The sequence below is a fragment of the Leiobunum rupestre genome, chromosome 9, assembly GCF_980474605.1.
Source record: "Leiobunum rupestre chromosome 9, qqLeiRupe1.1.hap1, whole genome shotgun sequence".
In the NCBI taxonomy this organism is placed as follows: domain Eukaryota; kingdom Metazoa; phylum Arthropoda; class Arachnida; order Opiliones; family Sclerosomatidae; genus Leiobunum; species Leiobunum rupestre.
The window spans coordinates 42,989,781-43,002,688 of record NC_143392.1 but is presented as its reverse complement, the minus strand read 5'-3'; the positions used below and the strand labels follow the sequence as shown (position 1 = coordinate 43,002,688).

Below are 12,908 nucleotides of genomic sequence, written 5' to 3'. Positions count from 1 at the left end.
TTTCTTAACTTTATTTTAATGTATTTCCTAACTCTAATTGAATTTATTTCTTAACTTTAATTTAATTAATTTTTAACTTAAATTTAATATTAATTAATTTCATAACTTTAAATTTATATTAATTTATTTCTTAACTTCAATTTAATGATAATATATTCTTAACTTTAATTTAGTCTATTTTTGAACTGTAATTTAATATTAATTTATTTCTTAATTTTAATTTAATATTAATTTATTTCTTAACTTTAATTTATTATTAATTTATTTTTTAACTTTAATATTAATTTATTTCTAAACTTTAATATTGATTTATTTCTTAACTTTTTATTAATATTAATTTATTTTTAACTTCAACTTTATATTAATTTATTTTAACTTCAACTTAATATTAATTTATTTCTTAACTTTAATTCAATATTTATTTATTTCTTAAAAACAATTCAATATTTATTTATTTCTTTACTTTAATTGAATTTATTTCTTAACTTTAATTGAATTTATTTCTTAACTTTTATTTAATTTATTCCTTCATTTTAATTTAGTTTATTTCTTAACTTTAATTTAATTTATTTCTTAACTTTTATTTAATTTATTCCTTCATTTTAATTTAATTTATTTCTTAACTTTATTTTAATTAATTTTTAACTTAAATTTAATATTAATTAATTTCATAACTTTAAATTTATATTAATTTATTTCATAATTTTAAATTTATATTAATTTATTTCTTAACTTCAATTTAATGATAATATATTCTTAACTTTAATTTAGTCTATTTCTTAACTTTAATTGAATTTATTTCTTAACTTTAATTGAATTTATTTCTTAACTTTAATTGAATTTATTTCTTAACTTTAATTGAATTTATTTCTTAACTTTAATTGAATTTATTTCTTAACTTCAATTTAATGATAATATATTCTTAACTTTAATTTAGTCTATTTTTGAACTGTAATTTAATATTAATTTATTTCTTAATTTTAATTTAATATTAATTTATTTCTTAACTTTAATTTATTATTAATTTATTTTTTAACTTTAATATTAATTTATTTCTAAACTTTAATATTGATTTATTTCTTAACTTTTTATTAATATTAATTTATTTTTAACTTCAACTTTATATTAATTTATTTTAACTTCAACTTAATATTAATTTATTTCTTAACTTTAATTCAATATTTATTTATTTCTTAACAACAATTCAATATTTATTTATTTCTTAACTACAATTTAATATTAATTTATTTCTTAACTTCAATTTATTTTTAAATTATTTCTTAACTTTAATTTCATAATAACTTATTTCTTAAATTTAATTTAATATTATTTTATTTCTTATCTGTAATTTAATTCATTATTAATTTATTTGTCAATCTAATTCATTATTAATTTATTTGTCTAATTCATGATTCATTTAATTGTTAGTTTAGTTCTTTATTAATTCAATTGTTAGTTTAGTTCTTTATTAATTCAATTGTTAATTTAATGCATTACTGATTTATTTGTTAATTTAATTCATTATTAAATTAATTCATTATTAATGTAATTCATTATTAATATAATTCATTATTAATGTAATTCATTATTAACATAATTCATAACTAATTTAATTCATGACTAATTTAATTCATGACTAATTTAATTCATGACTAACTTAATTCATCACTAATTTAATTCATCACTAATTTAATTCTTGACTAATTTAATTCTTGACTAATTTAATTCATGACTAATTTAATTCGTGACTAATTTAATTCGTGACTAATTTAATTCGTGACTAATTTAATTCGTGACTAATTTAATTCGTGACTAATTTAATTCGTGACTAATTTAATTCGTGACTAATTTAATTCGTGACTAATTTAATTCGTGACTAATTTAATTCGTGACTAATTTAATTCGTGACTAATTTAATTCGTGACTAATTTAATTCGTGACTAATTTAATTCGTGACTAATTTAATTCGTGACTAATTTAATTCGTGACTAATTTAATTCGTGACTAATTTAATTCGTGACTAATTTAATTCGTGACTAATTTAATTCGTGACTAATTTAATTCGTGACTAATTTAATTCGTGACTAATTTAATTCGTGACTAATTTAATTCGTGACTAATTTAATTCGTGACTAATTTAATTCGTGACTAATTTAATTCGTGACTAATTTAATTCGTGACTAATTTAATTCGTGACTAATTTAATTCGTGACTAATTTAATTCGTGACTAATTTAATTCGTGACTAATTTAATTCGTGACTAATTTAATTCGTGACTAATTTAATTCGTGACTAATTTAATTCGTGACTAATTTAATTCGTGACTAATTTAATTCGTGACTAATTTAATTCGTGACTAATTTAATTCGTGACTAATTTAATTCGTGACTAATTTAATTCGTGACTAATTTAATTCGTGACTAATTTAATTCGTGACTAATTTAATTCGTGACTAATTTAATTCGTGACTAATTTAATTCGTGACTAATTTAATTCGTGACTAATTTAATTCGTGACTAATTTAATTCGTGACTAATTTAATTCGTGACTAATTTAATTCGTGACTAATTTAATTCGTGACTAATTTAATTCGTGACTAATTTAATTCGTGACTAACTTAATTCGTGACTAATTTAATTCGTGACTAATTTAATTCGTGACTAATTTAATTCGTGACTAATTTAATTCGTGACTAATTTAATTCGTGACTAATTTAATTCGTGACTAATTTAATTCGTGACTAATTTAATTCGTGACTAATTTAATTCGTGACTAATTTAATTCGTGACTAATTTAATTCGTGACTAATTTAATTCGTGACTAATTTAATTCGTGACTAATTTAATTCGTGACTAATTTAATTCGTGACTAATTTAATTCGTGACTAATTTAATTCGTGACTAATTTAATTCGTGACTAATTTAATTCGTGACTAATTTAATTCGTGACTAATTTAATTCGTGACTAATTTAATTCGTGACTAATTTAATTCGTGACTAATTTAATTCGTGACTAATTTAATTCGTGACTAATTTAATTCGTGACTAATTTAAATCGTGACTAATTTAATTCGTGACTAATTTAATTCGTGACTAATTTAATTCGTGACTAATTTAATTCGTGACTAATTTAATTCGTGACTAATTTAATTCGTGACTAATTTAATTCGTGACTAATTTAATTCATGACTAATTTAATTCGTGACTAATTTAATTCATGACTAATTTAATTCGTGACTAATTTAATTCATGACTAATTTAATTCGTGACTAATTTAATTCGTGACTAATTTAATTAATCATTAGTTTAATTCATTATTAATTTACTTTTTAATTTAACTCGTTATAAATTTAGTTTTTAATGTAATTCATTATTAATTTAGTTTTTAATGTAATTAATTACTAATTTAATCCATGACTATTTTACTTCATTACCGATTTACTTTCTAATTTTACTAGATATAAATTTAGTTTTTAATGTAACTAGATATAAATTTAGTTTTTAATGTAACTAGATATAAATTTAGTTTTTAATGTAACTAGATATAAATTTAGTTTTTAATGTAACTAGATATAAATTTAGTTTTTAATGTAACTAGATATAAATTTAGTTTTTAATGTAACTAGATATAAATTTAGTTTTTAATGTAACTAGATATAAATTTAGTTTTTAATGTAACTAGATATAAATTTGGTTTTTAATGTAACTAGATATAAATTTAGTTTTTAATGTAACTAGATATAAATTTGGTTTTTAATGTAACTAGATATAAATTTAGTTTTTAATGTAATTCATTATTAATTTAGTTTTTAATGTAATTCATTATTAATTTAGTTTTTAATTTATTTCAATATTAATTGTTTTTAATGTAATTCATTATTAATTTAGTTTTTAATTTATTTCAATATTAATTGTTTTTAATTTAATTCGATATTAATTTTGTTTTTAATTTAATTGGATATTAATTTTGTTTTTAATTTAATTCGATATTAAGTTTGTTTTTAATTTAATTCATTTTTAATTACTAATTTAATGGTAAAGTGACGTTTTAAAGTTGGACCTCCAGCTCCATGTAGAGAACTGCATATTCCCAGAACAGACAGCGACAAAGAAACTAACCCCTTTGAATTCTCTCCATCGGACCGCTGTACATTTGGCAATGGTGTAAGTCAAAACGAATCTTAGGAAAATTGTCCTTTCATCAGAATATAACTCCGTCGCTATCTACGATGCGCCGGACTAAAAAAGACGATTTAAGGTAATTTGGTCGGTCTTATACCCAAGCTCTCGAGGGACCCAGTCTTTGGATATATTCCCATTTTTTATATGGCGAAAGGATACACTGGCGTATGTATACAAATGAAATATCTACTTTCTTAAAAACATTCGTCCCAAAAAAAGGAAGCTAAAAATTTGTCTCGGCCCAAAATCGTTGCAGCGAAATAATGGCAGACGTCGAAACGACCCGAAGGTTGCGCCGGGAAAGAAACTTGCAGGGCAAGTCAACAAAGTGGAAAAAATTGCTAGGACTAAACTAAATTCAATTTTTTTGTTTGAGAATATCCAAGAAAACAAAGAAGCTAAATTAAATATGTTGATTTTATGAAACTATTTCATCGGGGAAATATGGTTTATAAATAAGCAAATATTATTTTTCAATGTATGCTTTACATTTTACATCGATATATGGCGTAATAAACGAGGAACGTTTGTCGTTCTAGATTGATACTTCTCTAGTAAAATAGCTTTTATATACTTCTGATCTGAGTTGATATATCTTTTCTTTAACTATGAAAATAAGTAAGTCAAAAACATTTTAATTGAAGTCAGACGAGTACCATTTTCTTTAAAACAAATCTTCATACCAGAAGTTCAGGCTTTTGTCCCATTGGATCGGTGCCCATTGGGTCGATTCTCATTCAACCGAATCCCATTCGACCGACATTTTGTTTGCTCACAAGTGAAAGCGTGAAACCTAACCTAACCTAAACTAACTTAACCTAACCTAAGGATGATAAAATTAGTAATTTTATCATCCTTTGCAATGCAGTCCATAGGTGGTTCCTTTTAACCTAACCTAACCTAAGGATGATAAAATTAGTAATTTTATCATCCTTTGCAATGCAGTCCTAACCTAACTTTTTCGAATACATGGGATTCGACCCAATGGGATTGCAAAATTAGAATTCGATCAATTAGGAAAGTATATTTTTTGATTCGATCCATTGGGAATTCGACCCAATAGTATTCTATCCAACGGGAATATACCGAAGTTCAGCGGAATGGCCAAGCACGGTTTTCTGAAGTTCCTTTGGAAACCAAGTTTTTGGGTAGGCTAGGGTAGTCAAAATAAGGGTGGTCTGATTTAAAATGATTTTTTTTAAAAAAAACGTTGATTTAAATCACCTATTATACTTATACTTATAAATTAAATGCATTTATATAAAGGAACCCAAGCAGGCTGTCTAGCATTGTTAATCCAGCACAAACTAAATTAAATTTGCTTTTAAATAGTAATTATATATAATTAAAAGTTAAATTTGCTTTTAAGTAGAAATTATATATAATTAAAAATTAAATTTGCTTTTAAATAGTAATTAAATGTAATTAATAATTAAATTGGCTTTTAAATAGTAATTAAATGTAATTAGAAATTAAAATTGTTTTTCAAATATTAATTAAATGTAATTAAAAGTTAATTTGGTTTTTTAAATAATAATTTAATATAATTAAAAATTAAAATGGTTTTTAATAGTAATTAAGTGTAATTAAATATTAAATTTGTTGTTAAATTGTAAATAAATGTAATTAAAAATTAAATTGGTTTTTCAAATAGTATTTAAATATAATTAACAATTAATTTGGTTTTTTAAATAGTAATTAAATGTAGTTAAAATTATATTTGTTTTTTATATAGTAATTAAATGTAAGTAGAAATTAAATTTGTTTTTCAAATAGTAATTAAATATAATTAAAAATTAAATTTGTTTTTTAAATAGTAATTAAATATATTAAAAATTAAATTTGTTTTTTAAATAGTAATTAAATGTAGTTTAAAATTAAACTTGGTTTTAAATAGTAATTAAATATATTAAAAATTAAATTTGTTTTTAAATAGTAATTAAATGTAGTTAAAAAATATATTTGTTTTTTAAATAGTAATAAATTGTAAGTAAAAATGAAATTTGATTTTTAAATAGTTATTAAATATAATTAAAAGTTAAATTTGTTTTTAAATGGTAATTAAATTTAATTAAAATTAATTTAATTCTAGTTTAAAATACCGTTCTATACAAATAATTAATAAATTTTTCAAGAAAAAGGGGGCATGTTAAAAATCAATTAAAAACAATAAAAATTAAATTAAATTTTTTGTAATAAAATACCAACAACCCTCATCTAAAGAATGTCTGGAATTTCCAAAGCAACCACAGTTGTTAAAATAAATTAAAAATAATAGCTATGATGGCAAACCTCCGTGACAATACCGATTTTTTTTCTTTGGGTCTCAAATAGTTTATTAAAAAACCATCAGGTTATAAACGGACAGAGGTGACCACAAAATTCATAGCCTACCTGAAAACATGCCTAGCACCACTACTATATATAACACCTTAAAAAGTGTGGCGTCACACTTTTAGATCAAAATATAAATAATAAACAAGATGTCACGGACATTAAAGTACACACAATTCCGCCGATGTATTAACTATATTTTAAATATTAAATTTAAATTTGAACAAATTTCACATCATTTTGTGCATTAACTTAATAAATCCAAGAGGAATTTTACCAAAAAATAATTTTTCCAGATACCGGGTTTTAGAAAAAAAAGGTAGCGAAACTCGAACACGTGCATTTAAATTAATTTTTAAACAAACCTAATTTTTCGAGTTACCTGGTTTTGTAAATAAGGTCGCGAAACACGAACACTTTAATTGAAATAATTTTTAGACAAACCTTATTTTACCAGTTACCGGGTCTTAGAAATAAGGTAGCGAAATGCAAACACTTTAATTAAAAATAATTTTTGACACACCGAATTTTCCGAGTTATATGGAAATAAGGTAGCGAAACACAAATTGTTTTTTGGAGTTAGGAGGCGCTTGTATCAATTGGTATGAAATTCAAATATTATAATAATGCGTACGTGGGTTATGAGGTCCAGCGAATTGGCTAGATATCTCACTTCAAATTAAAATTTCTTAATGCATTCGAAAAATTAGTTCAGATATGATCAGTACTAACTAAAAATATAATTTTCAACCAAGTCAATCTTAATTTAAAGAATATCACAAAAAAAAAACACTAAAATGTGCATCGATTTCCAAAATGCATAACTGGCTACCTAGGGCATGATATTTACTTTCGATTGAGATCTCCCTGGCCCTTGTAAGCCTATTCTTAGAGAGTTAGGTAGAATACGGCCCACGTGTAAAAACTGCTGTGTTAGTAAAATCCTCGTGTTGTTTTTTACGAGTTGTGGTTCTTGAAAATTCTTAGCTTCATTTTCGAACGGTCATTTTATTTTCTAAGATTTCGAAGTAACGCAGCTAATGTAGTCATTTTACTCCAATTCTGTACTGGCGAATAGATCGGGTTGGTGTAACACATCCGGGGAATCTAAATACTTTTCGCCTGCTCTGTTACTCGAAGTGTACACTTCTTACTTCCATGGAACTATTCGTCCGCCACACCAATTGAAACTCGAAGGGAATTTAATCAGGGGATATGTCAAATCGATTTGAAATCTGCTCACCTTCTGTCTCGCAGCAGTGATGCCAAGTCGCCAAAATTAAATTTCACTCACAGGCTCTTAAAATTTCCCTTTTTGGCCCAAATTTTCCCCAGGTTTTCCAAAAACCTCAGAACTATTATAGCACTTGGTTAACATTTTATTGGCCTTCAGAAAGTGATATTTAAAGATAGCGCTTTCTATGTAACCAATATTAAACTATACGCCCCCAATTCATCTTGGGTAAATTTAAGGTTTTTCGTTGGCACTTAGGCATAATCTGAGTTAGGTGACTAAATAATAGAAATTATTTGTCGTTAGATTCATTATAAGTTATAATGAATTTTTAACCAGTTATAATTTATGACTGAACATCATATTCAGCACCGGGAATAATTCCCACCACTCCAAAAAAGTCGAAAGCAAAATTGCAGGGGTGCAAGGTCAATCGAAAACATTAAGCTTTCTTGCTAAGAATACTCTATATTAATATTTTCTTCACATCGCACCGCTCCTCTCATTGTGAGCGCTTTTGTTATAATGAGCGAAATTGAGCGGCAAATGTTTTTTTAGAAGAGCGCGAAATGAAAATGAGAGGAGCGCCAATTTCAGCGCTCAAAAAAGAGCGAAAAGGGAGCATCGCTTATTTTACCGCTCAAAAAAGAGCGGAAAGAGAGGAGCGCAAATGTTACCGCTCAAAAATGCGCGAGCATGAGCGGATATTATGCTAGCGAGTGCGAGCGGTGAATGAGCTGAGCGCCTCTTTGACGAAAATGCCCAACACTGCCTTATATCAATTATTTTAAATATTGTGATTATTTAGATCAGTAGCTTCACTTTAAAATCCCTAGATTTTGCAAATGTTTGGTCTGATTTCCCTTTTCCCTTTTTTGGATTTTTAGAGGTAAAAATTTCCCTAGATCTGGGAAATTTCCCTCGACTTGGCATCGTGGTCTGGCAGTTACAATGAATTCAGATTGGTTTCGGTTTTAAACTATCTGCTTTGCACTTTGACCCGTATTAAATGATCTGATAATATCTGAAGGTAAATGCGGATTATCTGATATCTGAATTATTACAAATATTTTATCGCATAAGAAAAGGCAACTGTTACCTGAGAGTTGATTGGAAGCCAGACGTACTATAATTATCGTACACTTCGATAGTTTAAAGCTAATTTGTGGTACATACTATATTTTCAATAGCGTACTATATATTACGCATTTTTCTATAATTCAGGTACGATAATTTTTATAATAAAGATTCAATTAAGAATTTTAAAATTGACGTAAAAACTGCGACTTTGAAACAAAATACCCTTGGCACCACCTTAGGCCTAAGTCATCGAGCGACTTTCGATGCTTTAAACAGGTGGCCGGGTTACAATGCGTAGGAGGGAGGTGTCAAGCCCTTTATGCTACACTCCCTCGCTAACCTCTACAAACATAAGTTTATAAGTGTTATTAAGAAAATTTATTTCACAAGTTTAACGTCAGAATTGCACACAAAATTCTTTACCGCCAATTTTTAGACGTACGAAAATTTATTTCTGAAATCGATAATTTTTTTACTGTGGTACGATAATTTGAGTCTAAGGAACTGGCAGCGCTGTTGGAAGCACTAATCAAATCCGGTGAATAATTTGATTAAGGGTAAAAAATTAAACGTAGACGTTTAGTTATATAGAGAACGAATAGTATCCAGCTACTGTTGCAAAAGATGAAAATGGTCCGCGCGAACGTAGCTTCAAAAAATAAAACTCTAGGAAGTATTTAATTAAGAGAAAGCGTGAATGGTTCTTACCCGATCTGAAGGGAAGGACGAACAAGGCCACTTGGCGAAACCCGATCGAGCTGTCCTGGACGTACAACCTGCGCAAAAAGAAAAGAGCGTCGTTACGAGAAAGTTTGTAAGTGAATTTAATTAATCTTGGTAATTGGATCAATATTTATAAAGCGCTCGGTTCAAATGCGCCGACCTCAGCGCCACCTAACCCCCCTACTGTCCCCCTCATTTTCATATTTGTCCAACGGTCATCTAAGTAAGGGAAAACGATCTATCTCGAAATGTCTGATTTGCGGATTTGTTACCAGGCGTACGATAAATATCGTACGCGTCGATAATTTGGAATACAGTTTTTGGGCCGTTAAACTAACTCTTAATATTTTTGGTTTAACTAAAAGATATTACAATATGTCCAACTTGATTTTAGCTTTATCAAATTTTTTTAACTTAACAGGAAAATAATTGCGACCCAATTTAACGCCAATATTCCGAGAAAATTTAAATTTAACCCAAATTTTATGTTTTAATTTTAATAATAAGAAAACCTTTTATAGATTATGCCTATGGTTCCCATACTGTGTTAGGTGGAATTATGTGGAAAAGAAACATAACATTTATATCTTTATATTTTGATGGGAGCTAAATTCTGCAATTTTTTTCCGTTTTTCGCGAGCCCTTTAGTACAGATATTTTTTATTATAAACACACTCTCCCGATTCCATTCGCTACCACATTCTTAACAGTGAAGCTTCGTTTTCCCGATACGTATACCCACTAAAAGCAATGACCAAAATTGCTTCGATGCAGAGCCAGATTTAAGGGTTCAACTCAAAAATATTACACCGAATTCAAGCGCTTAAGAGTCGGAGAAAATAGTACCATGTATAAAATAAGAAAGCGTAACAAAATATATTCAGGGAATCAAGAAACACGGACAAGAGATATCTATTTAGTTTCTAGTCTTATTGAGTTCATCTTCGTTTGCATATTGTGATCAATAAAACTCCTAATTGAGATCTTTGCTTGTTGGGAAAACAATCGTTCAAGTTTATTCAATATGGGATTTTTTGTAGCAGTGGCGTAGCCAGGATTTTGTTTCAGGGGGGGTATGCCATTGAAAAAAAGTAGAAAAATAAAAATATTTGTACGTACGACCATACGTTTCGGGGGGGGCATGTGCCCCCTGTGCCCCCCCTGGCTACGCCACTGGTTCCAAGAGATAACATTTTAAGAATCACTGGATTCTGTAACTTTCTGTTATGGACTTATGACGTTATTTTTTTCTTTAAACACGATTACTTCATGCTTTAATTTAATTTAATAAAAAACGGTTTTCAATAATCGCATCACCTTCTTCAAAATATCCATTAAGAAAGTGCTTTTTACAAGAAAGGGCAAGTTTTATCTTCCGCTAACTGATTATGCGTCAGACAATTGGAACTTGTCTATTTTCAGTACTTTATGACTTAACCGTTTAAGGCCCAATGTTTGGTATTGGCTTAAAATATTTGTGTGGTATTCCGTTTGAGGCTTAAAGCGTTTATAAACAATTCCGTTTCAAGCTTAAAACGTTTCTGAACAATTCTATTTCAAGCTTAAAACGATTCTGAACAATTCTGTTTCAAGCTTAAAACATTTATGAACAATTCTATTTCAAGCTTAAAACGTTTACGAACAATTACTTTCCCAAGCTTAAAACGTTTCTGAACAATTCTTTTCCCAAGCTTAAAACGTTTACGAACAATTCTTTTACCAAGCTTAAAACGTTTACGAACAATTCTGTTTCAAGCTTAAAGCGTTAATGAACAATTCTGTTTCAAGCTTAAAACATTTCTGAACATTTCTATTTCAAGCTTAAAGCGTTTATGAACCATTCCGTTTCAAGCTTAAAACGCTTATGAACAATTCCGTTTCAAGATTAAAACGCTTATGAACAATTCCGTTTCAAGCTTAAAGCGTTTATGAACATTTTCTATTTCAAGCTTAAAACGTTTCTGAACAATACTGTTTCAAGCTTCAAACGTTTCTGAACATTTCTATTTCAAGCTTAAAACGTTTCTGAACAATACTGTTTCAAGCTTCAAACGTTTCTGAACATTTCTATTTCAAGCTTAAAACGTTTCCGAACAATTCTATTTCAAGCTTAAAGCGTTTATGAACAATTCTGTTTCAAGCTTCAAGCGTTTATGAACAATTCTGTTTCAAGCTTAAAACGCTTACGAACAATTCCTTTTCAAGCTTAAAACGCTTACGAACAATTTCGTTTTAAGCTTAAAGTGTTTATGAACAATTCTATTTAAAGCTTAAATCATTTATGAACATTTCTATTTCCAGCTTAAAACGTTTCTGAACAATTCTTTTCCCAAGCTTAAAACGTTTCTGAACAATTCTGTTTCAAGCTTAAAGCGTTTATGAACAATTACTTTCCCAAGCTTAAAACGTTTCTGAACAATTCTTTTCCCAAGCTTAAAACGTTTACGAACAATTACTTTCCCAAGCTTAAAACGTTTCTGAACAATTCTTTTCCCAAGCTTAAAACGTTTCTGAACAATTCTTATCCCAAGCTTAAAACGTTTACGAACAATTACTTTCCCAAGCTTAAAACGTTTCTGAACAATTCTTTTCCCAAGCTTAAAACGTTTCTGAACAATTCTGTTTCAAGCTTAAAGCGTTTATGAACAATTACTTTCCCAAGCTTAAAACGTTTCTGAACAATTCTTTTCCCAAGCTTAAAACGTTTCTGAACAATTCTGTTTCAAGCTTAAAGCGTTTATGAACAATTACTTTCCCAAGCTTAAAACGTTTCTGAACAATTCTTTTCCCAAGCTTAAAACGTTTCTGAACAATTCTGTTTCAAGCTTAAAGCGTTTATGAACAATTACTTTCCCAAGCTTAAAACGTTTCTGAACAATTCTTTTCCCAAGCTTAAAACGTTTCTGAACAATTCTGTTTCAAGCTTAAAGCGTTTATGAACAATTACTTTCCCAAGCTTAAAACGTTTCTGAACAATTCTTTTCCCAAGCTTAAAACGTTTCTGAACAATTCTGTTTCAAGCTTAAAGCGTTTATGAACAATTACTTTCCCAAGCTTAAAACGTTTCTGAACAATTCTTTTCCCAAGCTTAAAACGTTTACGAACAATTACTTTCCCAAGCTTAAAACGTTTCTGAACAATTCTTTTCCCAAGCTTAAAACGTTTCTGAACAATTCTTTTCCCAAGCTTAAAACGTTTCTGAACAATTCTGTTTCAAGCTTAAAGCGTTTATGAACAATTACTTTCCCAAGCTTAAAACGTTTCTGAACAATTCTTTTCCCAAGCTTAAAACGTTTCTGAACAATTCTGTTTCAAGCTTAAAGCGTTTATGAACAATTACTTTCCCAAGCTTAAAA

General features: G+C 27.4%; 1 protein-coding gene across 1 annotated transcript in view; it reads right to left on the bottom strand.

Moving 5' to 3' along the window:
* The window catches only part of LOC149928472 (uncharacterized), a 249,584-nt gene that overhangs the window by 190,957 nt on the left and 45,719 nt on the right, over positions 1-12,908 (bottom strand). The window contains exon 3 of the mRNA XM_090157884.1: positions 9,538-9,605. Coding sequence (XP_090014010.1) covers positions 9,538-9,605 — 68 coding nt within the window. The remainder of the gene's footprint in view (positions 1-9,537; positions 9,606-12,908) is intronic.